Source organism: Perissodus microlepis, chromosome 7, assembly GCF_051167445.1.
Source record: "Perissodus microlepis isolate ML-2025 ecotype Zambia chromosome 7, ASM5116744v1, whole genome shotgun sequence".
Lineage (NCBI taxonomy): Eukaryota > Metazoa > Chordata > Actinopteri > Cichliformes > Cichlidae > Perissodus > Perissodus microlepis.
The window spans coordinates 41,980,049-42,006,511 of record NC_140467.1 but is presented as its reverse complement, the minus strand read 5'-3'; the positions used below and the strand labels follow the sequence as shown (position 1 = coordinate 42,006,511).

Here is a 26,463-nt window from a genome sequence, read left to right as displayed (position 1 = left end):
CTCTCTGCTCTCTGGTCTGTCTGGGAGCCTCATAAATTGGCAGGCTGTGCTCTTTACATCTGTCACCCTCTCTGCTCGGTTAAGGGAAAGAAGAAGATCTGTAGCACACCGGGGCTGTGATTCGCAAGATTATTGATTTGAGGAGTAGGCTATAATTCATCTCTCCCTCCCTCATATCCTCACTCCTGCTCACTGCCTCTCACTTTCTTGCTCTTTTCTATTTTCTTGGCCTCTTCGGTTTGTTTTGTTCACAGCCTCACCGTCTCTCCTGTTCTAAATCTGATCTGCTGAAGCAAATGTATTCACCCCTTCATTCTCTCATTTTTGAATGGCTCCCTTCAAAAGGTTATTGAATTGCACGCACCAAGTACACCTAAACCTCGAATAATTAACAGATTAAAAGACCTAGAACAGTTTTCATATGAGAATGAAATTTGTATTTTTGGGTTACGTATTATAGGGGACATCCACGAAGTGAATCTCCCGTTCCATCACATCCTAAAAATACTGGCAGCTGCCAGCGCTACACTGCAGCCTCCTAGTAGATACATGCATGGTATAAATTTCAAAGTCCTACATCGCCTCGTTCTCCAGTTATCGCATTCACAAGATTTTCAGAAAACATGACCTCTGACCTTGAGGTCAGACTCGAACTCGTCCAATATTTTTAGTAGATACACTTATGCTATTGATTTTAAACGCCTACCTCTCCTCTTCCTCGAGTTATCGCATTCACAAACGTAGGTGTCCACGCCACTTGCCTGGCCGCCCGCCCGGCGGGGTGATGACAATACCCCATCAGTCTTGTACTGCTGAGGGGTAAAATGCTCAACGGGATTGATGTCTGCTGACTGTGTCATTTGATTACAGTGGCTCAATGCCATGTTCAAGAAACCAGTTTGAGATAATGACACAGCGAGTTATTGTGGTGGAAGCAGCAATCAGAAGACGGTCATCACAACACTGTGGTCATAAAAGGACGGGCATAGTCACGGACAATACTCAGGTAAGCTGTGACATTTAAACAATGCTAAGAAAGAAAATATAGCCACATCATTATACTACAACAGCGGTACCCAACCCCCGGGCCACGGACCGGTGTCGGTCCGCGAGTTGTTTGCTCCGGGCTGCGAGAGTTGAGACTCGGGTGTGAAATTGATGGTTCTCAGGGTTTTTATCGTTAACTTGGTTTCCCTGGGTCTTTTCCCGTGTGTTATAAATAAATCTTCTTTTTTCTGGTACCGGTACTGGTTTTATTTTGTTGTATTATTCCGCAACATGTGAAAATATTGTCGGACATAAACCGGTCCGTGGTGCAAAAAAGGTTGGGGTTGTACTACAACACATCCATGCTTTCATGTTTTTTTTTATTCTAACCCTATCATCTGGAAATCACAGCAGAAATTGAGAGTCATCAGAGCTGGCAACACCAATCTTCTTGTTCAGCCCATACAAAGGTTTTGCTGACAAGAGTGGCACCGATTGTGGTCTCCTGCTGCTGCAGGTTCAATATGCTGTGTGTTCAGAGATGCTCTTCTGCATACCCTGGTTGTAATGTTTTTTTTAGCCTTCCTATTAGCTCAAAGGAGTCTTGACATTCATCTCTTACCTCTGGCATCAACAAGGCATTTTCACCAAGAGACCTGCTGCTCACAAGATATTTTTGCCTTTTTAATGCATTTTCTGTAAACTGATGGCTGTGTGTGAAAAATCCAGAATCAGCAGTTTCTAAAATACTCAAACTGGCCCGTCTGGCACCAGCAGTCTTGCAGCATTCAAAGTGATATTCATCTTTCTTCTCCATTTTGATGTTTGGTTTGAACTTCAGCAGGTTATTTTGATCTCGTCTGCATGCCTTGAGTTGCTGCCATGTGATTGGCTGATTACAGTGAACGTTAGTGAACCTAGCATAATAACAACATAAAATCCTAACCAGGGCAATTGATGTGCAAGTGTATGTCTGACCTTCAAGAAGCTAATTTGCAGAGATTCAGTTAAACAAAGGTTTTTTTTTTCAGTGCTACTTTTCATGTACTTTTTATGTTCTACCTGTACCAGTGCATGTGACACAGCACAGGAGCCTGAAAACTATCCAAAGTCTTCTATGCCAATTTTCATTGTTTAATTTGTAATATTTTTTTTTAATTTTCCATGGTCCCCCTCTGATTTGTTCTCATTGTCCCCCTGTTACACCTAGTTTGGGGATCGCTCCTCATATTTGAAGTTAGTTTCTTGGCAAATTCTGTGATCTCTTATATGTTAACAATTAAATTACTATTCAATAATTTTTTCTCAGTTTAATAATACAGAAAACAGAAAAGGATGAATGAGGTTTGCACATTGCTAAGTCTTCTTGGGTTAATCAACCACAGGTTTTCTGTTCCACTGTGCAGCTTCTGCTCTTTACTGTCATCTAAGTGACTATTGTTCTCTCTGACTTATTTATAGGAGGTTTTCCTGCTTCTGCTAGAACCTTTCCCTCTCACCTGTGGTGCCTTTGCATTCATGTAGAAAGAGCTATTTCATGAGACAGGCACAGTAGGTGCTGCAACTGAGTAGGTGGTGCACGGGGAGGTGGGGCTCTAATATGATTTTAATGAGACAGAGTAAAGACACCCCCCCCCACCCCCAATCCCCCAAAATGTGCTTCCTCCCAGCTCTGTGAGCTCAGTTCCACCCACGGGCTCCTTAGTTAGCTGCAGGCCCAGGGGGCATAAGTAGGATTTCTAAAGCCACAGTGTATGCAACTGTCCGTCAGCATGAAAATGATAACAACATAAACAACAAAATGTCTTATTTTGCTCTCTCTGATGTGGTTGCACACTTGTAGGCAGTGGTGCGTTTCCTCTTGGACCAGCTCAGTCACAAACAACTTCAAAGGCTAGCACGTCCCCATAAATATGATGTGAACGAGAGCGTCCCCAGCTTCGGGACCAATTTAAAAGCAAATAACTGAGGAAAATCCATCTATTGACATCTTCAGGAGCAACTGATACAACAGCGCAGGAATCCAATAATGGCTGAGTCTCATGTGTCAAACTATTGGCTGCTTAAATGTGGGTTCACACAGGCTGTCTAATTGCTTTTCATATGCCGTCTTTCCTCTGGGATGTTGTTAACTTTTATCCACTGAACCAGGGTCCTTGTTGCTTTGTAGTTACGTAAACCCCAGAGGTGGAGAATAAAACATCTGGGGTTTGTGACGTTAAAAATGAGTGCAGGCAAAGAGAGTGGAGTGCACAAAAAGGGTCAGAACAAATTGAAAGAATCATGACTTAATGAAACATTTTTGAGAATTCGGTTTAGGAGCTACAAGAGTGATTCAGCGTGTTTCAGACAGCGATGGAGTTAATGCTGATTAAAAAACCTACAGTGGCTTGATCTATTGCACAATCTGCTGCTGTTGAGACAGAGATTTATTCAGTCTAGGCTGCCCGGCGACTTCTGTGGCTGATTTTTTTTTTTTTTTTTTTTAAACAAAAATGAATAGAAAAATATTCATATTCAATTTGCAACTTTTATTTCCAGATGTAAAATATACAACTTTGGCTTTTTTCCCATTTTCACTGAAACATTTACCAGATACATGTAGGAGTTGTAATTTTGTTCTATACATCCCCAGACAGCATTAAAGCCTCTCCATTAAGGCTCGGTCGTAGCAGGTCCATTGATTTCTGCATTCACACTCATTTTCTGTTCCCCGTTAGTCTCCACTCAGTCTAGCTGTCTCAAAAAGTTAAGTGCCCATCATTAGTCTGCAGCTTCCCTCCTTCACCGATGTACTAATCAATTTTTGCTTGAATGCAACCAAACACTTTCTCAGCACTGAACCAGGCAGAGATGGAAGGCTGAGGAGATGAACACATTTAAAAAGAGCTGATAGGGTGAGAAATGTGGGGAAAATCTAATCTGCAGACTTCATGACTCATGGACTACATGGATATCTTTTTATCCTGGGGAGCTAGAGCCAACCCTAGCTGGGCATAGAATGAGAGGCGGGGTATTCTTGCATAGGTCACGGGTCCATCACAGGACTAACGTAAAGAGAAAGACAATGCTCATATTCACACCTACGGCCAATTTAGACTGACCAGTTAACCTCACATGCATGTCTTTGTACTGTGGGAGGAAAGCGGAGAACCTGGGAAAAATCATTAATCTGTTTCTTGTGATGCTAACTGCATGGTTGGCATCTCGATTCATCTTTTCACTCATGCAGTTGCATATAGTTTCTGTATACGAACTATTACTGTTAAGCAGTTATTTTTTAAAATTAAAAAAGCTTGCTAACAATAATGAGATGTATGATATTATTAAATATGCCTCACTGTTATTATAAGTTATTAAAATGACCCCTAACTGGTCACGGCAGATGGCTGCCCCTCCCTGAGCCTGTTTCTACTGCATTTTTATTCCTGTTAAAAGGGAGTTTTCTTTCCAAGTAACTTCCTCAAGTGAGAAATTCTGACTTTAATCACAGAATTTGGGCTTTTATTTTTTCAGAATGATGAAAAAAATTGTAATTCTGAGGCGAAAGTCAAAATTCTGACCTCAAATAAAACAGAACAAAAAAAAAAAAATCTATAAAAATCCAATATAACCCCCCCAAAACAAAGCAAAACTCACAAAACACAATGGAAGTGTTTTTGTGGAGACGGTAGAAATGACAAGCTAACATTTTACTGCTAATAGCAAACATGCGCTGGTTTTGTATGAATTATGCGATTTAAACACACACTACCCCTTTTCTCCCTCACAACACTGAAGAATTCTCTGCTTCTCTTAAGTTTGTTCCGGTCCCTCAGATGTTTTCTTTTTTCTATTGTGTTTTTATTCAATTTCCATTGTGTTTTGTGTGCTTTTGCAGCAATTGTTATTGTTAATTTACAAGCGTCTTCTTAAATTACAGTATATTTGACCCCTTGGGGCCACCGTAGATTTCTGACTTTTTTCCCCCTCATAATTTTAATGTGATAATTCTTACTTTTCTTACTTTTTTCTTTAATTATAAAAAACTCTTACCCTAACCTATAACCATAACCTCTATAATCCTCTAACAGCACCTCTGAGTAGTGTTTTCATAGCGTTATTTTATTTAATTTTCTTTTGACAAATAAGGTCTTGCTGTGCAATCAATTACACTAACAGCCCATCCAAGAAGTTTGTCCTCCAGTCTCTGTTATGAAATTTATTAATTTCTTGGTTTGAAGCATTATTAAGCAGATATGTCTGTGTGGGCCATACAGCTGAGGTTTGTGGGTGATTTGATGGTGGCATTATCCATATTCTCTTCAGTCTCTTAAAAGCATGAAAGCTGAATACTTTATTACAAATTATAGCCCATTAATAAGTCATTTATATTATATAATCTGTCTTATTAGAACATGTTATTAGAAAAGGTCTGTGGTCCATTTGCACAGCTCTGACCAAGTTCAACATGTCCGTGATCACATCAGAGAGAATAACGAGCAGTATCTCAGCCGTGAGGAGAAACTTCTCTGACCTACAAATTTGATTTGAATTTTTTCCCGCTGAGCATGCAGAGAAACACCAGATTCATTTCAGGGCAATAAAATAAAAGCACTTAAGAAACACTGGATGTGGATGCTGTACCACAGACCCGTGGGACGACCAGATCAATGTCTGCTTCATCAACGCTTTGGTCTTGACTTGTTTATACCTCAGATCGATCTGAACTGTTTTGCCTCCGGGCATTTTTTATAATACATGCGTGGTAGTCTGTCTCAGTCAGGGAGGGCCTTACAAGGGTCCAATGTACTGTACAAATTCATCGCTGAAAAGTGAGCTGCTAAAGGGCCAATCCTTCAGTTCTCTGCAGATGTCACTTCAGGCCTTTTGACTGCAGGCTCAACATTTTCTCCACCAGCTTGTGGAGCTTGACTCAGTTATAGCATCGGCTATGTGTCACTCTTACGCCTCAGGCTACTTTGGCCCGTGTTAATGAGGATTCTTTACAGCGACTCTAAAAATGGAGTTGAATTTGCACAACTATGCAACTGTCATACTGATACTACGGTTCCTGCAGAAAATGCACAAGGAAACATGAAAGTGGTGATTACATACACCATCCAGAGTCCTCCAGTTTCATGGGGATAATGGCACATTTTCTGGGAAGGAAAAAATAGCCTCAAAGCTCATTTGGATTTGGATTAAATTTCAGTGAAACATTTAGCGGATGGGCTGATTAAGGCTGCCTCTATTGTACACTGTCAATGCAGCAGCTTGAGGCTGTGCAGTGTTTTGACATCTCAAATCATTCACTTGGTTCTTGGAAACTTTGAATTCGAAGTTTCGGGGAAACGTCTGTGTTGACTGAGAAAGAAGTGACAGCGTGTGCCCTTAAAATGAGAAAGGCTCTCGCTATTTTCTGTTTTGTTTTTTTGTCTCATCTCACCGAAAGACACAAATCATGGAAAACACGGGTCGAACAGTCTCCAACTTACAATCACACCCTTAAAGATGCAGCGCCATTAGTCACCATCCGCCTTTCGTACGAGTCTGAAGGTGGAGTTTTAATTAGCACAAAGAAAAACAGGAACAAAAAAGACTTCAGGGTCTGTCGAGTTTCTATAAACCACAACTATAAGCTACTCCATCACACAACTCTCAGAGGTCTCTTCACACATCGATGTGGAAAACACGTCAGACTGCACAACCTGGAGTGACATTTTTTCTCATAAAAAAAAAAATTTCCCACCAAAAAATGTAAGTAATGTACAGTACAGCGCAAAAGAAACCAAATGTCTTTGACTCCCATGTAAATACCACTACATTAACGCCCTGTTATGTTCATTTTACACCAAAAATAACACAAACGGCCCAGTGACGCAATGATGCGGATCTCTTCTAATGACATGTAACTTCAAACCAAAAGCATATCGTTCGTTTTTGTGCTGATGATACTTAAACCTCTCGGTACAGGATGTACCACAATTCAACTGCGCAGTGTGGCAGAAGCAACACGTGCTTCTCGGGTGAGCTATAAATTCACCCATGATTTGATTTCATGTGACAAACTAGATGATTGGGAGGAAAGAGCGCTGCGACAGAACACATAGAAACAGTTTGCATTACATAACTGTATATCATGGAGGAGTGTGCCTGTCTCTGCTACACCGTGTCACGGCGCAGTTATGAAACCAGCATTAAAATGCAGGGCTCCAAACACAGGCCCGGGGGCTTGATCGTGTGGAGTGATCTGTGTCAGCCTTCAAGGAAGGAGACCCCGCAGATCATCAAAAACACAACAATCCTTATTTATGTTTTAGTGAAGCAGCCTTATCTCTGATTCACAGTTAAAAACATGAATGGTTAGGAGAGGAGAAACCATCAGAAAGAAGCTCTTGAAATGCATAAAGAGGATTTTATTTCAGTTAAACGAACTACACCAGCGATCTTCAGTTAAAAGATCAACACATTTAATCATTCTAATTATTTAATTGTCGACCCCTGCCCTGAAGTCACTGAGCGCCGCCTCCTCCCTCCGCCTCACTCTGCAGGATCTCCACGGGAAGCCCTCAATTATTCATGGACAAGGATGGTGGATGGATCTTTAAGGCTGTATTAAAAGTGAAGGTCAGAGAGACAGGAGATCGAGGAGACTGAATGTGGCGTGCATTCAAGTAGAGTACTCCATCGCCGAAGGGAAATAAAAACAGGGACGGTCACATTTCACAAAAAACAGACATCTGTAGTTAGAATTAAAAGCACAAGTTCATATTTTCCCACAAACTCTTTCCCCTCCTCAGTTATGCGTTGACCTTGCGGCGTAGTCAGAGGTCAGGCACGCTGTGTCAGAGCCTGTTTGGACTGCCAGAGTACACTTCAGGGGGGTAATTTGGCTCCAGACAAATAGGTCACACATGCTTTAAAGGCAGATGACACACAACTTAGTTTTCAGATGTCACAGTACACTAAAAACATTAAAGAAGAACTAGATAGTTAATTTTACCAGCAGCAGATGTGCACATTATTGGTAACAGCTTAATATTTAGCTCTACGCTAAAGTGTTAGATGTAAGTTTCACCTGTTGATGGCTTAAAGAAGAACAAAAAAATGTCTGTCCACAGTTTCATGGTTTTAATAGGTCAAGGAAGCACAACAACTAAAGTCAGAAAGTAACCAAAAGGTGCTTTCAGACCAGAGTCTGGGACTAAATGCCTAATCGGGTGCTTTCCCATGAACGACACACCTTTAAAGGCTTTTTCTTCCGTGTATTTGCACCACTTAGTACACACATATGATTGGATTACTAGTATAGCTGCTGCTACTACTATACAAACGCTGTCCTGTGTATTGTGTTGAGAAAGGCAACGTTTCAACCACAAAGCAGGGTTGAAATGTGTAGTGCTATACTGTCGCTATAACACCATTACACTGCATGAAACATATGTTCACATGTTTCCAGTCAGCTTCTTCAGTTTCCCTTCACGGAAAGGCCAAGGTTGTGAGCTGAGGACCAGTTTGCCTTGCTCGGTTGACATTGTGTTGTATTTCCTTATACAGACGTAAAAACTTTAACAAAGGTTAAAGTAACACTGTTGTTTGATTGTCTCCACAGATCGTGTTTACATCATCGTGTTGTTTTGGCTTCTTTTTTAGGGGTCACCATATCTCAGCCTAGCATACTCTCCTGTCACGCCAAGACTCTGGACGTCCTTCATTACATCCATGAACCTCCTATGAGATCTTCTCTTTTTCCTCCTGCCTGGCAGCTCATTCTTCAACATCCTTTGTTCAATATATCCACTATCCCTCCTCTGCATGCGACCAAAGCATCTCACTCTTGAATATTTGACTTTGTCTCCAAACTGCTCAACCTGAGCTGTCCCTCTCATATACTCATTTGTAATCCTATCCATCATGCTCACTCCCAATGAAAGCCTGAGCATCTTCAATTCTGCCATCGCCAGCTCGACCTCCAGTCTTTTTGTCAGTGCCACTGTCTCCAAACAATAGACTAAGTCTCACTACCATCTTGTTAACCCTCTCTTTCACTCTTTCTGTCACACATGAAATCCGACACTTGTCTTCAACCGCTCCACCCTGCCCGCATGCTCTTCTCTTGCTTTGGATGATTGGCCCCAGTTTGCATTTCCACCCATCTCCCTCTCATTCACTTACTTTCAAACAGATTATGTTTGCATACATTTTTGAAATATCTTTCCTTAACACTGGATACCACAAAGTATGAATATATAAATATGTATAAAAATACCCTAAATATTATGCAGAAGTGCACAGAAACTACAGTAGTGGCAATTTGCAAAGTTTTCAATGACAGAAGAGGAACCTACCTAAGGAGGACTCAAGTGACTCCATAAGGGTGCTACATGAGTCTGTTTAAGCAACCTAATGACAAACAAGAAAACCCTTCACTCAAAAAGAAAAAAAGGAGTTATCCTGCTGGGAGTGAACAAAGAAAGAAGAGGAAAAAAAGAGGAAAAGGACAAAAAAACAAGACGAGTGACAAGTGAAGAGTCAGACTCAGCAGACTGAGTCCAAATGTTAGCATAGGTAGCAGGCTGAAAAATTCTAGCAGAATATTTGAACTGACATTTTATAAGACTATTGATGCTTTCAAATGTTTCATAACAACGTGGTGATGAACGCTGGTTAAAAGGGGCCCCTCTGAATTTTTGTCTAGAGCCCCAGCAGACTCTAGAACCACCACTGAAAACACGTTTCTAAGAACTCTGACAGTCGAAAGACCTTCTGCACAAAGACCAAGAACTTCCTCCTGCAGTGTTTAAAAAACCTGGCCGGTAACTAAAGTCCTGTCCACAATTAAAACAAGTTTCTCATTGTCACAGTTGGGCTGAAGTGAACATATCCAGCTTTCTTTGCTTTTATTTGCTTTCTCTTTTCGGTGTTAACGTTTCCCACGCCATCCAATGTCGGTAAGCATTATTATTCCATCCCCTGGTGCACATTTGAGTTACATCACTTCCAAGTTGAGACCCACTTGGTGTTCCCAGCAATTCATCACAGCAGCAGAGGTAAAGTCAGGACATCATGACATGAAAGTGAGTAGAATACATCGTCAGGGAGCCAAGAAACTTTCATGGTCAGTGTGTTTAAGATTACTGAAATTTCTTTATTTCTTTGCCCTTGCTCATGTTAGCAGTTTCCCCCCTTTTCCCTGTATCTCACAGGATGTGTGTTAAGGAAGTCTCTGCCATTAAAAAAAGATTTCTCACCATTCTTAAGCCAAAATATCGATTTATTAGCTGAAAATTTTGACTTACAGATTCGACTTCTGAATAATTAAATCAAAATTGAAAAACAACTTGAAATTTTGAGTTAAGTTAAACATTTAAGATAATAATAAATAGAAAAAACTTGAATGTGTCCTCATGTGTCTCCGTCTTTGTTCTTCTCATCACTGTCTGGTTTAATTTATGAGCGCCTCACTGTGCATTTCTCACTGCTGTCTATTTGATCTGAGTGGTGCATTTCAGCCTTTTTAAAGCCAGTGAGTCAAAGCAGCGTTTTGTTATTGTGTTTCTTAAAATTAACACTTAGAGTAGCTCTGCTTCCATCATGGTGTCCTTTCAGAACTTCACCTTAAAAACACCATAAATATCCCACCTGGTCTGACTTTCCCAGAAAGATAAATTAAAGACAGACATTTTTTAAAACCACATCAGTGTAAATGTTGTCTTGAGGTAAGCTCTGAGTCAAATATTGCTGTGGCTCTGCAAGGATTGTGCAAAAGGGGAATTCTCGAAATAACAGCAAGGAAACGAGGAAGACGGGAGTTCTTTAAAGATTAGAGCAAATGAGGCTGAGCAGAGCAGAAAAAAAGCTAGTTAGAAAATCCCACTGAGCTTTTTTCCCTTGTGATTAGTGAAAAGCTGTCACAGATTCGGGGCTGAAGCTGTAAAAGTGGTCATGGGCATCCAAACTGTTAAAGAGATGTCTAGAGAATTTTCACTACTCAACCAAAATTTGTTGTATAGTGAAGATGCCTGGATGGCTTTTCACTCGTTAATGCTGCAGGGGTGTGATTCCGAAGTGACAACATGACATGAAGTGCCACTTGTGTAAGTGCAGCCTATGAGCAAAGGCACGGAAAAGGTGATCTTGTTAAAGTAGGAAGGGCATTTCAACTCTGGTAGAAAGGAGAATGACACATTTGTGAGCTTTGTGCAGTAGATGCAAGATTTAGGCAGATCATGGCTATTAGTGTACTTGTTTCTTGAGTTGAGATCTAATGTTTATGTCGAAATTGTTTATGCAAAAACAGCCAACTAACAACTCATTAAAATATAGTCCCATACTGTCTATGATCCAGTAGGCTGCTGGGTATGTGCTGCAGTCAGCTGAGGGGGTTGATTGTGAAGCTCTCGCTGCTGATTTAGAAGGTGGAAGACAGGTGCACATTTCACATGTTGTGATTGGACTTCAGTTGAGGTATGACCAGAAATCAGGCTGAAAATGAGCAAAACAAAGCATAACCGATGGCCCAGCCATGAATACTGAAGCTCAAGATTATAGATATCTGCCTCTTGTTTCTTTTCCCTTTACTCTGCTGGTTTCCACTGAAATTCCTGATGAAAGCGTGGCATTTTTAATCTTTGTTGTAAATTTGTGTTATTACAAAATATTTGAGTTGTGCAACAGTAAAGTGATCTCAGATGTTAAATGTTATCAGATGTTTCCAGATGCTTTCTTTCTGACTATTTCATAACACACTAAACACATCTAAATCACTGCTACATCACTATGAAAGCGTGAGTACTTACAGACGAAGAAGACCTTGCAAGATGTCAGTTGTTAAAACTTGAAGCCAAAATGAAAGTGATGAAACTGGCATTTGGACATCCTTCACAGTGTGAAATGTGGGTGGAAAAGCAGTTTAGTTTGAGTAGTGTGAGGTCTGGGTCAAATATCAGGACTTGGGTTATCAACACTCATCCGCAGCTGTTCCCACCTGCTCAAAACAGCTGTCACAGCCGCGCCTAGTTTCAGCATTAGTCAGCATGACGAGCAAAACTGAAGATGAGCTTCAGTTAAATCTTGACTCAAATATAGCAACAACAACAACAACCAAAAAAACAGCTCCACTGATATTTTTCCAATACTTGGATGGTTTTCTCTCTATCCTATTAGAATGAGTGCTCTTCTTGAGCTATAGTAATTTTAACTGAAGACGCCTCTAATATCTGCTGCCAGAGCATTGCATCAATTATTGCCCTGCAGTAAAGACGAGTAATGAAATAGCAATCTGCAATTGGATTCCAATCTCTTCAAAATGTGCTGGAGGCGCAATTTTAGTGCAATATGAAGCATGAGCTTGATTAATCTGAAATTCAATACCAATTACGGTAACATTAAAAACTCCACTGGATGTTTGGCAATACTGTAGAAAGCTGGCACAAGCAGCTGCAGAGTAAGAATGAAACTGCCTCGATAATATATTATGCGTGACACACTTGCTTTGCACTTACAGTGTTACAGAAAAAAAAACAGGACTCTGTAATAAAGCTTGAATTATAGTTTATATGTCATCTGTTGAACATTTGGAACCACTTGCATATATTTCATGAAAGTAATCTCCCGTGTGCCACGGGGACACTTCGACAGATGGGTTCTCATTATCAATTAATGGAGAAAATGAGATTGCGAGGGTACAATGCAGCTTACATAATAGCTATCGCCTTTTCATTTTATAAAAAGATCAAATTCTTGATCGATTCAAAGTGAGTCTGGAAGAACGGGAGGGCAGGCGGGGGCTGCGTGTGACTTTTAATCTGCTACCTTGCACTGATTCCAGATTTTCTCTCTCCCTCTCTCTCACTGACAGGCCTTTCCCCCAGAGCGTTTCCCCAGAGCCTCGGCTCAAACTGCAGAACCGCTCGGTGTGGCAACTGTTGAACAAAATGGACTCTCACAAGGAGGAGAGAAAAAAATCCCACAGGAAAGGGGGAGAGGGAGAAAATCGATGCAAGAAGGGGATTTTCAAATAGGTTGAACTGAAGGTCGGGGGGGTGGGTGGGGTTACTGAAAGAGAAGAGCTTAAAGGTGGGCGAGAAGATTGCCAAAGAAAGGAGTGAGGGATTGAGAAAGAGAAGACTGAGCTGTAATGAAAAGCATCTGAAATCAAGTAAACCGATGCTTAATCTAATCCAAAGACAGCCACGTTTTCTGCATGCTTCAGACAGCATCGTATCCAGCAGCAGAGAGACAGCCACAGTAAAGTGCTGCTGTGTGGATGTTTGCAGCCGGAGCTGTGAGAGAGACAGAGCTTGCTAATGAGCACACTGGGAGTGTCTGCCTTGTTGTTTTGTTGAGTGTTATTTCGAAACATTGCAACCAAGAGACTCGGGCGGGAAGGCAACTCTAGCTGTCAAACCATCTTTTGATCTGGGTTAATTGTTCGGGGAGAGTGCCGTATTATTATGATTAGCACAGTTTTTCTTTTCTTTTTTTTCCCATAATGTTTCCTCAAATGTAACTGTTACTTAACTGAGTTTGAGCATTTTTATTTGTTTACACGGATTTTTCTCGAGCTGATCAAATCAGTGTCCTTTGTTTACTCCTTTACATCCTTTATCTCGCTCTCTCTCTACCTCTCAAGCATTGATAACACACTTAAAGCACACTTCACAAAGTACATCAGTTTAGGGGCTGGTTAAAATATCAGCCAGTCAAAGAAGCAACTCAATTTAGACATGCAGACATGGTCAAAGTCAAACTGAGCACCAGCCTGGGGAAGAAATTTGATTTATGTGGTTGTTGGTGCCAGACAGGCGGGACTGAGTATGTCAGAAACTGATTTTTCCACAGAGCCATCTCTAGTTTAAGAGAGAAAACATCCAGTGAGCAGCGGTTTTCTGGGTGAAAATGCCTTGTTGATGTCATGGAGAATGGCGAGACTGCCTCAAGCTGACTGGAAGGACAGAGTAATGCAAATAACCATTCATTACAATACGCAGATGGGCTACAGCAGCAGAAGACAACACTAGATTCAACTCCTGTCAGCCAAGAACAGGAAACAGAGGCTACAATATACAGGGGCTCCCCTGTAAATTATAGCCTCAGTTGGACAACAGAAAATTGGAAAAACATTGTCTGGTGATGACACTGTAGTGTAGCGGTGTGGGGGATATTTTCTTGGCACACTTCTGGCCCCTTAGTACCAACATCATTTAAACACCACAGCCTGCCTGATTATTGTTGCTGACCATCTATCCCTTTATTATCACAGTGTAGCTATCTTCTGATGGCTTCTTCCAGCAGAATAACACAACAGGTGATAAAGCTCAAATGATCTCAAACTAGTTTCTTGAACACGATAATGAGTTCACTGTGCTCAAATGGCCTCCACAGTCACCAGATTCAAATCCATTAGAGCACCTTTGGGATCTGTGTCATAATCTGCAGGATGTGCAGACTGGAAGCTGAGTTGTACTCAAATGCGGACACGAGCAGGCGGGGTTTAACAGAAAGCAAACTCTTTATTCAACTGATGGCAAAAAATGAACAAAAGCAGCAAACGTCCAAAAGGGGAAAACAGAAAACTATAAACTGCTAAGAAATACACCGGAGTTACTAGGACTGAGAAAACACTAAGCACAAGAAGAAACTAAACAGATGCTGACAAAGGACAGAGAGACAGACAACACACACACAGGAGGGTGATTAGGGGAAGTGGAGACAGCTGGGGAGAACGAGGCATTGATGAGCAGAATCATAACAGACGACACAAAGGAAGCAAAACTCAAGACGGCGCACATGAACAAGAGATCACCAAAACAAAACAGGAAGCACAAACACAGACAGAGACTAATACACATGAACTTGACATAGACAAAAGGTAAACAAACCGGGAGGCACGACAGACTTCAAGGAGACACAAAAGGACGAAGCACAAAGAGATGACTAAGGTTACAGGAAGGGAACTAATGAAAAGCGATTTACAACTAACCTAGAGACATAAAATAATACAACAGGGAACTGTTGTAGTAATTATTTATAAAACTCAAAACAGTGTATGAACTGACACGGGACAGGTTTGTAGCAGATTTTACTACTGAGGGAACGAGAGGGCGATTAACACTCTGGGTTTGTCAAACTTGTCACTGGCAGTGTTTCAGTCACAGCAGTATTGGATGAGAGAGAGAGAAAAAAGAAGCATTGCTGTTGAGAGGCAAGTGAGAAAACGGACACATCCCAGTAAGCACACATTGTGATGTGTTATTTTACAACAAGAAAAATTACATTTACCAGGAAAAACTTCACTTTTCATAACTAAAGTAAGTAAAACAACAAAAGTAAAAGATTCATAATTACTTTATTCATTCTTGACTTTGTTATTTTGCAGATAATACAACCTCTTACCTGTACATATGCACAGATATAATATGTTGTATTTAAAACGTCAATCACCTCAATGTTTAAGAAATGTACTGTAAATGAAGCAAGAGAGCACAGGCAGGCTAGTGGTGGTGTTAGACTGACTGATTATGCACTGAAAGTTGATTTGGATCACAAACATGTCCATGTAAACAAATACAGGGCACAAGGTGGAAAACTGTAACCTGAGTTCAGATCAAAAGAACTACGTTAAAGATGCTCTTCTATTTTTCTTAGGAAGGATCTTGGTCAGGGGTGTGATCAGATAAATGTCAGTACAAATTAAAAATTAAAGAGCGGTTGATCGGCCTATCCCAGTGTTATTATCACAGCTGGGATAGGCTCGCAGTCCACCAACAGCCATGAATAGGATAAGTGGTAAAGACCAGAACCATAGTGATGCTCATTTGACTCACGAGCCATTACAATTCACAGGTTTTTGAACATATGTGATTTTGACCTTGAGCACAGTTTGCACAGATGAAGACCTATCAAGTAATTTCTGTATGCAAGTTTGATCAAATTCTGACCGACACGTAGGGGGAGCAGCGATTTTTGTGAATTATTGATGGGGGATGCCTCTCTGTGGCATAAGCTCATCGGTCCTTCTGCTGCATGTAATGAACTGACGACCTTTAAAAGTCTGCATTCTGCCACCTGAGCCGATGTCAGTGTGGGTAGTTTACCATATCGCTTCATAGCTGAAGCAAAACTATGTGAATGAATGTAAGAAACACTTAAAAAGCACAGAAATGTCCTTAACAGTGGAATACTACATTTTTTGTTTTTATGTTTTGTGTTGATTAATGATACAAAAACATCATTACTGGCTACACACAAGGATTTGTAATGGCATATCAGCTCTAATGTTATTTAAAGAAGGTAGAAGAAAAAACATCAGGAAAACAATTTTTTTTAAAAGAAAAAATGAAACCTGTCATTTAGTGTTCCCCTGTGATTGGTTGTGGGTTAGAAGTGCAAGCTACGCCTTGTGGTCGTGGTACCTTTGGTTGTATTACTAATGCAACCCTGACTGGCTAATGTAAGCAAGGAAATAATGTTTTTAAGAAGAGCAGCATGCAGGAAACATAAATCCCACTCCAACTGCCAGCTTTCACATCATAACCTAATAACCAAATGGAAAACAAATCCAGACAGGGCAGGTCAAATGTATTCACAGTCAGAGGATGAGCTCTACAGATTGTTGTTGAAATGACATGATAAATGATAATGATCCGATCAGCTCTGATGATACAGATCTTGAATAGTTTAAAGCCCATATTGTTAAATTCACTCTGCACTGAGAAAGAACCTTACTTTGTCTAATTAGTAGCATATTTAAGACTTATTTTAAGACAAAACAGCAAGAACAATTTAAAATTGAGCCAAAGAAACCCTTTTCTGCTAACTGGAGCAGTTATCTTAGCTGTGTAGCTTTATTAGTGCGCAAATTGTTATAAAATCTGTTGCACACAATCATTCCAGCCATCAAATTCAGCAGCTTATCTCTACAAATGAGACGCTGATTTTTCTCTTCTCCTGTCTGGGCTCCTTATGTTGGAAAATCTAGAGCTTGGTCAGTGAACCCCAAGCAACCCAAAATCCTTGCAACCTCCACTTGCAAAACACTTGCAAGCTGGTTGAGGACTTTACATTTTCCCCTAGTGACTGGTGGTTGCCAGGGGATCTGATTGGATCTTAAATCTGCACTGTTCTCATGGTAAGTTGGAGATAGATTAGCTGCATGAGCTAAGAGGAGCAGGGCTTAGCAAGAAGTCAAGGAACATATTCCTAGACACAGAGATTGTTCCACACTTCCTTTATTCCACAGATGCTCCGGAGGGTTGTGAATCACACTGAGACACACGGTGAGGATATATTTACTGTGTGATGGGACAGTTTCGGGCGGTAGCCAAGAGAACACACTCACCAGGCCTGGGACTTTCTCCTGGGCACGCTCTGTCTTGTCCACTTGGAGTGAGGGGTCAGGTGGTAAATCAGCTGGCGACATATCTTGTTAGTAGACTTGAACGAGTCAGTCTCCTGCAACACACAAAAGGGGCAAATGAGGGACAGAAAAGCAAGCCACAAATCTATAAACAAACTGTTGCTCATGCATGAGCACACCTGAAACAGGGAACTAAGCAAACAATGTGATACTGGACAGCTTTTCCAGATGTTAGATATCCTAAAAGTCAGTAATTAGCAAATATTTTCTTCCTTTATTACTGCTGAAAAAAAAAATACTTGTGAAACTACCAAATTTTACATGTTTACAAAGCATTTCTTTGTCTTGCTTGAAACAGTTTCCACATGACTCAGTAATTCAGCTTCTCTTTTGCGTTCCTGTTCCTTCCTGATTCTCCGGCACCTCTTTACATTCTTTTTCTTCGCTCTCCCTCCTCCGTCAAACACTGGAACGGGTTGCGCTGGGCAGGCTAAATCTAATTAATGGTACAACACGACAACAAGAAAGAGGCAATGCGGCGAGAGAGGAAAAAAGACAGGGCCAATTTACCTTAAGGCGATTAACCGTTCCCGCTGCCTCTTCTTTTCTTGGGTGACAAACAAACATGTCACACGCTTCAAAACATTCAGTGCTTCTCTTTCAGCCACTTGGATGAATGAGCACGATGTTAAGCAGTGCATGCTGATTTACAGAGCAAAAGTGTTCTTAGAAAAATGCGTGCTCCAGAGTTATTGACAGAGTGCAGTACTGTAACTCTATACGCACTGCTAAGCATTAATAACGGGTCTGCATTAAAACAAGACACTGGCATATGATGTATGTTTTAACCCACAGTATGCCCTTGAATGCTCAGCCTAAATAAATCTAAGGTGGAAAATACTGGCCACAGAAGCACCTGCAGGGCCCTATATTCACCACATTGCCTCTATACAACCTTGTCACGTTTAACACAGTATCCTGCCACGGGTCGCCAGCCAGTCAGGAGAACATTGCTGCCAGCTTCTCACTTTTCTTCCCTACCTCCAGGGCTTTCCTCGCTGAAGTAAACAAAGATAAGATTAGAGTTTCTTCCAGGTGATTATCATCTGAACTCAGTAAGTAATAACTACACCACAAGGACTTTTTTCCCCCCTGTGGCAGCCATTCTTTCATAACTGTATCCGTAATAGCTTCTGGGTTCATGTTTTACAGCCACTCTGAGTAGATTCTGTAATGTCTTCAGCCTCTTACCTTAGATTGAAATGTACTTTGAATTTCAACGTGTCTGATTTGTATGCTGTGCTGCAAGTAAACGAGCCGACCGCCAGTTTGGACAAAGAAAAAAAAATGTGGCTTTGATTTTTGGGCAGAATTCAAATTATGTGTTGGAAAATCTCTCTTTGCTCTTTCCTAGATTTCCCAGTTCCAAGAGGAAAGCATTACCTTCCCCAGTTTGATTTTTCTGGCTATTTATCAAAGCCCTCAAACTTCCCTCACTGTTAGTGCCAGGGTAATGAGCCCCCTAAAGCCAGGCAGCTAGAGGTCAACAGCCCTGTTGACCTCTAGCTGCCTGGCACCTGACTGTGCTTTCCAGTATAACCCAACCAGAGCAGGTAATTTAATACACCTGCAGGTACTGGTGCACAGCTGCTTCCCACTTGCAACTGGGCTAACCGAGTGCAGAGTAACAATGAAGAGTCATACCCTGGTTCTGTTTGGCCCTACTATTCATCCCTAACCTCTCATGCAAATGAGTCAGCACTTACAATATTTTCCATTTTTCCTGTCTTCTGCATTTGTGTCTGCACAAAGCAAACCGATGGTTCATTGTTATTGCAATAGCATGACAATGAATATGACACAAGCATCTAAGCGTGGCTAATGAAGGCGTGTGTGTAGCCTCTGTGTGAAATGTACTGCTTGTCCTTTTTACTGGTGTCAAGTCTGTAAACAAACAGCTGCTTTGAATGTTCACTATGAATAAAACTGTTTTATTCATACCCTTTTTGGACACTGCAGGTCCCGGGCAAGGCTGAGCAGCAATTCATGGGAAATGGGGTCCACCAGGTTTAGAAACGCTGCATTTTTGTACAAAATGTCATTGAGTGACGTTCCCTGAAGTCCCAAATCCTAAAGGAGAGAAAAGAAAAAGGATGTGAGTGATTCAATTTACTCTTTCTAACCCATGGATTAGAATTTCAAAAACAGAATTTGATTCAACTGAACCACACTTTAAATATTAAACTGAGATTTCATAGCTAGTTAACTGAAAATAGACTTTCAGTATTGTCCGCTATGCTCATTATTCCCTTTCATCACGGCTCCTTAACACAAGGTCAGCTGATGAGTGTTTCCCATCATAGCTGTGCTTCTCCACCCAATGTAGCTGATTAGGGTGTGCTGGGCGGTATATAGAGTATACAGTTGTAGTCAACATCCACTCATCACTGCCAAATGTCTTTGTAATTGTGGGCATTTAATGAGCTCTCTGAACTGTTCTTTTTCCACTGTAATATAATCATACAGCATACATCTTTGATGACTTTAAAAAACAAGAGAAAAAAGAAGATAAAAAGAAGAAAAACAAGACCTAATATTTTCAAGTTGGTGATCATGATCGACTACAATTTGTAGTTTCTCTTTGCGTTCAAAAAATTTGTTTGACATGATTCAATTGATTTACCAATACTGAGTGGGAATAGGAACAATTATAAAAGAGGAGTAAAGCTGAGGCTTTCAAACCAAAGAACTATACCAGCTGTTGGAGGTTGGTACTGCCAGTCACACTGTACAAAGTGGATGGAATAATGAAGAAAGCGTGATACCTCTAAATTCTTCAACTTCACCTCAAAACAACAGGTAGGTTGTTGAATCTTGGACACAATAACCCCAAACACATCCAAACTGGTTTTGCAATGGATAAAGTGGGCTAACATTAACCTACTGGAATGGCCTTAGCAAAGCGCCAACCTCAAACCTATTTAAAATTTGTGGACTAAACTATAATGAACAAATTTTCCTTTCAAATGGTCTGTATTTGGCTTTACTTACTTGGGAATCAAAACATAGCCAAACCTAAAGGACCTTTTCTTCCAGTTTATTCCTCAATAAAAAAAAAAGACATTGACCTTGGCATGACGTACCACTTTCTCTGATAGGCCACATTAGTTTCATTAAAATGAATATCCTCCCTCATATTTTATAAACTTTATAGATGCTTCCTCTGTACTTGCCCAGAAGAATATTCAGGATATACAAAAGGCCTTCTCTAAATGGCAAAAAACCTAGACAGAGGCTTATACCTTTACAGTTACATACAGACATGGGTGGCCTTTCCATGCCTAAATTACTGTTCTACAACCAGACTTGCCATGCTCACATCTTTGGTCTTGGCTAATGCAAATCTTAAATTGGAATCATGTATTGCTTGGAGTTCACCAAGCTTCCTATGGAGTCTGGTCACGTTATGTCAGTAATATAAGCCCAGTGGTAAAGCACCATCTTATTTTATATAACAGTATTAAAGACTGGCACTATATTACTAAATACCTTGGAAGGAATAATATGAAATCCTTGCTGTCCCTTATTGTCCAAAATGCTGACTTTCCTGCTGGCACTGGCTCATCTGTTTTCTCCTTATTGTGGGACGGGGGATTCGTGCACTTGGAGACCTGTTTGGAGATAATGTGTCCAAAGGAACAATTCTTTGGATATTTGAAAGTTAGGCACTTTTTATCTTCTAATCTCACCTCTCCTTCTATTAACCTACCTACCTGCCTACAGGGTTCAGTTACCTACCTATAGCATCATAGAGCGGTTTGTCTTAGAGCCTTAATCTGGGAAGTCTTTTATTTCACTATTCTACTCCCTTCTCTGTTCCTCTGATGAATATGAGCTGCCTAATATTGCTCATAAGTGGGAAAAGGATTTAGGCACAGAATATATAGAGGATGACTGGCAGGGAGCATTATAAAATCTGCCCTCATATGCAATAGACAGAGCGACTCAGTATGAGATTCTTCACAGATTGCATATCACCCCTGTTGCTTTGTACAAGATCAACTGCTCTCTCCCTCCTCTGTTCTCTTCTGATTGGGGAACATATTTTCATTGCTTCTGGGAGTAAATTGATTTCCAGCTTGTGGTCATTTATATCTAAGGAACATAGTAGAATATTTAAAATGAAAATTTAAAACGATCCTGGTGTTTTCCTCTTAGGCCTATCCTTTAGAGAGTTGCATCTAGCAGTAGCTAGCAGTCGTAGCTCAAGAGTTGGGAGTTCGCCTTGTAATCGGAAGATTGCCGGTTTGAGCCCTGGCTTGGACAGTCTCGGTCGTTCTGTCCTTGGGCAAGACACTTCACCCGTTGCCTACTGGTGGTGGTCAGAGGGCCCGGTGGCGCCAGTGTCCGGCAGCCTCGCCTCTGTCAGTGCGCCCCAGGGTGGCTGTGGCTACAATGTAGCTTGCCATCACCAGTATGTGAATGGGTGGATGACTGGATGTGTAAAGCGCTTTGGGGTCCTTAGGGATTAGTAAAGCTCTATACAAATACAGGCCATTTACCATTTACACTACAGACTTCTGGAGAAGCTTCTTTTAATTGCCAAAAAGTGTATTTTACACAACTGGATCAAAGCTTCTTTGCCAAGTGTTACCATTTGGTACCAGGAAATCTAATACTCTTCCACATGAAAGACTACAAAACAGAAATGACTCATTATTTTTTAGGGTCTGGTCACTCTTTCAAGACTATCTACCTTCTGGCCTGAAAACCCCAAAAAGTCAAACACTTATCCAGTGTCACAAAATGTATTTCTGTCCACGGTTTCATTACTTCTTTGCCAACATCTTGTATTAATGATGGAAGAATCTGACCACTCATGCTCCCTGAACCACTCTTGCACATTTTGAGCTCAGTGAATCTTGGACTATGACTCTGCCATCAGGGGAGAAAATATCACCTGATGTACAAACCTGGTCATTCAGTATGTTTAGGTAGTCAGCCAAACTCATTTTTGGGCACATAATGTTGCTGAAGCTAAACCTTCAATCTAGACACTGGCAAGCGGATCATTATTGGTTAGTGCCTCTGCTGATTGGGCTTTTTTCAATCCATCCTGCAGATGCTCATTTGGACTGATAGCTAGACAGTTTGCAGGGTAGATCAGTGCCTCATTGTCATGTTGCTCAAGCTGTTCGTGAGCAGATTTTGTGGAGTGGTGCTACGGGTGGGGAGCACCATTGTTATATTATAGCAACACAGTGGTGGAGAAAATGAAACTTCTGTTGCCTTGTATTTGCTTTGCAAATGTTAAAAAAGCTTGATCTACAGAGACGTGCACACAAGCATAAAGCATCACAATCTTTTACTAATTGAAGTTGATCTACTCAGACATATTAAGAGAATACTGGCATTTTTATAGCATGAAAAGAATAGAAAAACATGTTCCTCTGGCCCATCCTCTTACAGTTTACAGTGATGGCAGATTTACATAAGGACACAACAAGCGATTATGGACCTTAAAAATGTGTTCAGCTTTGTAAACATACATATAACAATGTACGATTGTCCTCATTCAGGCTTTCAGTACACCGCACCGGGATCCACAGTGCAACCTTTTTTTTGTTTGCAGAGACAAACCTGTCAGACTGCTAACTTTAACTGTTTCTGCCTGCACAAGTACATGCGAGAGTCTTCACTCCCCCCAGGCATCTGAGAAATGAAGATCTAGTAGTAATGCCACCACATCCGACAACATTGTGCGTAATGTAGCAATTTCTGCCAGAGTTTCATGTGGGTTTTTAATCAAAACACGCACAGGTAAACTCCAGGGTTCAGTTAACATGTGAGAGGACTATAGCTATACTTGTGCAACCTGCAAGAACACAAGTTTATTTTGCCTGGTTCTCAGGCCAGGGTTATTTCATTAAACAAAGTTAAAGCTACAGACACCGAAAAAGAACTTTTGCAACATGGATAAAACTTGCAGCATGTTCAGTCACAACTAAGAGGATGGTTTTTGTTGCTGGTTTGAGATGTTTCCCTGAAACTGTAGGAAATGGTGTGAGGCTGTGAACTGCATCTCCTCTCAACTGTTTGATGCATCAGACGTCACATGTATAATAACCCCCCCCCTCCTCAAAAATGCTGTGAAGACAACAGATCCTCTGTCACAGGTGCACCACTAAAGGGCTGAATGCAGGGATGCTAAAATGAGCAATCAGTGTGATATTTGGAGCTGGACACTTACATTAACCAGTTGAAATGGGAAAAAATGTAAGACCTCTAATCCGTTTGAGGATAATGCTTTTTGATTCAATCTAACGTCGCTTTTCTTTGATCTTCATAGTTCATAACTAGAAGACTGTGTGATGTGCAGAAGATTTTAATAAAACCATAAAACAGGTCACATCCCCAGTGGGGTGGCTGATGATATTTTTTGACCGGGCTTTATTTTCGTTTGCGGCGACAATGTAAATAGAGTATATTGAAGCTGTGTCTTGAGGTACTGACGTGTCATTAACAGCCAGTGTTTGAGATGTAATGTTTTCAGACGCGCTGAATAACCCCAGCAGCACGGTGTCAGCCACCTTTTCAATGAAGACGCCGACACATGCACGTAAACACACAACAAGCCATATTAAAAAAAGAAACAACAAACGGCGGAGAAGACATGAACGAAGCGGAGGAGACCAAATAATCCGAAGATTAAAGGCTGGCAGCAAAAGGAAAGGAAGTCAAAGGAAATCTGGTCTTTAAAGGCATAAAGCATCAACGTCTTTTCCTAGTTCAAGACAAATTAAAAAGTTTCCCTACTCAGATATATCAACAGACTACAGACCTTTTTTTTTAAATACGAAAAGAATATAAAATCGTGTTTCACTGGCCGATCTTCCTCTAACAGTTTACAGTGATGGCAGTTTTATGTAAGCATGCAACAAGAGGCCGTGGAGCTTAAAAATAAATACTGTCAACTCTACATGAACTGAAAAGCTTTTCAAACTGCAGGCTGGAGGTTGAAACTGTGTAAGACATGCTCTATATGTGCTGACAGCCATAACACTGTGGGGCACAGTGGAAGCAAAGAGGAAAACTCCCATCAGCATTTTCTCCTCCTCCAGCTTTTGTGTTGATTTATTACAGCAGAGATCTGTGGGATTCCCTGACGCTGGGCTATCCTCCAGACCAGCTCTCCTTTCAATAAACCTCATTAATTGGAGACAGAAGGTGCCATATGCGTCTAAAAGTGGAGGCATAGAGGATTTTGGAGATTATGATCATGATGCGTGTTAACCATAGTGCAGCTGCAGCATCAGATATGATTTTTTTTTCTTTGTGGAGCATTCACAGCTAAATCGAAAGACATTTCAACTACGCAAAAAAAAGATCTGATCCCGTGGATTAATCCGACCGATTCCTAATTATAAAAGCATGAAATGTTTTGCTATTTCTCACTGAGACGATGCCTGTGCATACGCCTGTGTGCCTTCAGATCCCACGACAAATGTCCCCTGTGAAAGCTGCATATCTAATCTGGTGTGTGCTTTGTCACAAAAAAGTCTGAATCGAGCGATGAGCTCCGAACCGCAGAACATCATCCCACACATGCAGTTCATTAGAATCCAATTAAATATATTGCAGAGTGCAACAAATCCAGTCCCACCATTTTATGTAGGAAGAAACATGCCAGAGCTGTCAGGTGAAGGATGTTCCAACTCCGGTTATGCTAACCTACTGACTGGACTAAATTCAAAATATCATGGCTGTAATATGAAAATGAAAGCTGTAAAGACTTAAACAACACTTTGGTAAGGGTAGGATGGAGTCTGTATGTTTGGTCAGAGGTGTCAGGACACAGTAAGATGACTATTTCTGTATTTTATGATATTTTTGTTGTTGCTTTTCGCTGATACATTGATACATGGGAACGCTAACATGAGTCACTGCATATTGGTTTTGAAGTAGACACTTAGCTTAATTCAGGCTAGCATCCAATGCTAGCTTGGCTTTGCAAAAAGTCAAGTATTTCTGAAACTAGCTTGATCATTAGCCTGTGTATAGAAACCAAACTGTTTCTAGATACAAAGTGTGGCGGGGTGTAGTCTGCGGTGCCGCTGCAGGGGAGGCAGACGCACCTGCACGGCATCCGCAATCATGACTCGCCGGCTTAAAGTCTGTGCTCTCTGACTGTTGTTGCTGAAGAGCTGCAGCTGGTGTGTACATTTCAACAGCCGTGAATAAAGATGCTGAAAAGTATGCAAACGAGGACAGGTCTTCTGTGGTTCTGTTACATAAACAAAAAACTTCTTGCGCCCTGTTAGTCACCTGAAACTTCAGGAAGTTATAACTTATTTGTAAAATTTATAACATGCTAATTAGCAAGCAAGCTTTAAAGACACTTGCTGGTATACTTTGTTTCTCTCAGACAGAGTTGAGCTACGTCCTTCCCTCAGTCGCTGTATTATGAAGCAAGTTCAACAAAGCCAGACTTTCCCTGCATTAGCTTGGTGCTGCATTTCTAGCATCATAGCTGCACATTAGCACTCTGGAAGAAACATTAACCTCCTAAGACCTGAACTCTTTCATGACATGCATTTTTAATTTATCTTTGCTATTTGGGCTGATTGGGACCTGATGAATGTAAAAACAAAGAATTACCTTTTTTTTTTTTACCTGATTTTTTCTGAGAAAAATGAGATCTACATATGACGACATTCATTTTAAATTTTGATAAACCAGTGGCAGTATAATGTCCTCCTAAGTGGATATCAAGCCCTTGTAGAGTAAAATTAAGTATTTTCTAGACGACACAAAATGTGATGTTCACATATGTGGAAGCCAGGTACTAGGACAGTGGTGGGCAACTCCAGGCCTCGAAGGCCGGTGCCCTGCAGGTTTTAGATATCACCCTGGGTCAACACACCTGAATCAAATGATGAGTTCATTCATTGGAGAACTTCAAGACATGTTGAGGAGGTCATTTAGCCATTTAAATCAGCTGTGTTGGATCAAGGACACATCTAAAACCTGCAGGACACCGGCCCTCGAGGCCTGGAGTTGCCCTCCCCTGTACTAGGAGGTTAAATGTTACTCACTGTGCTCAGATCTATCATACCCCCACAGTCAAATAAACA

At 41.0% G+C, this 26,463-nt stretch overlaps 1 protein-coding gene across 1 annotated transcript in view; it reads right to left on the bottom strand.

Moving 5' to 3' along the window:
- The window catches only part of lrrc75bb (leucine rich repeat containing 75Bb), a 38,763-nt gene that overhangs the window by 5,705 nt on the left and 6,595 nt on the right, over nucleotides 1-26,463 (bottom strand). Inside the window, exons 2-3 of the mRNA XM_084935146.1 lie at nucleotides 19,331-19,459; nucleotides 17,312-17,424 (exon numbers count right to left, since the gene is read on the bottom strand). Of these exons, the coding sequence (XP_084791272.1) occupies nucleotides 17,312-17,424; nucleotides 19,331-19,459 (242 nt within the window). The remainder of the gene's footprint in view (nucleotides 1-17,311; nucleotides 17,425-19,330; nucleotides 19,460-26,463) is intronic.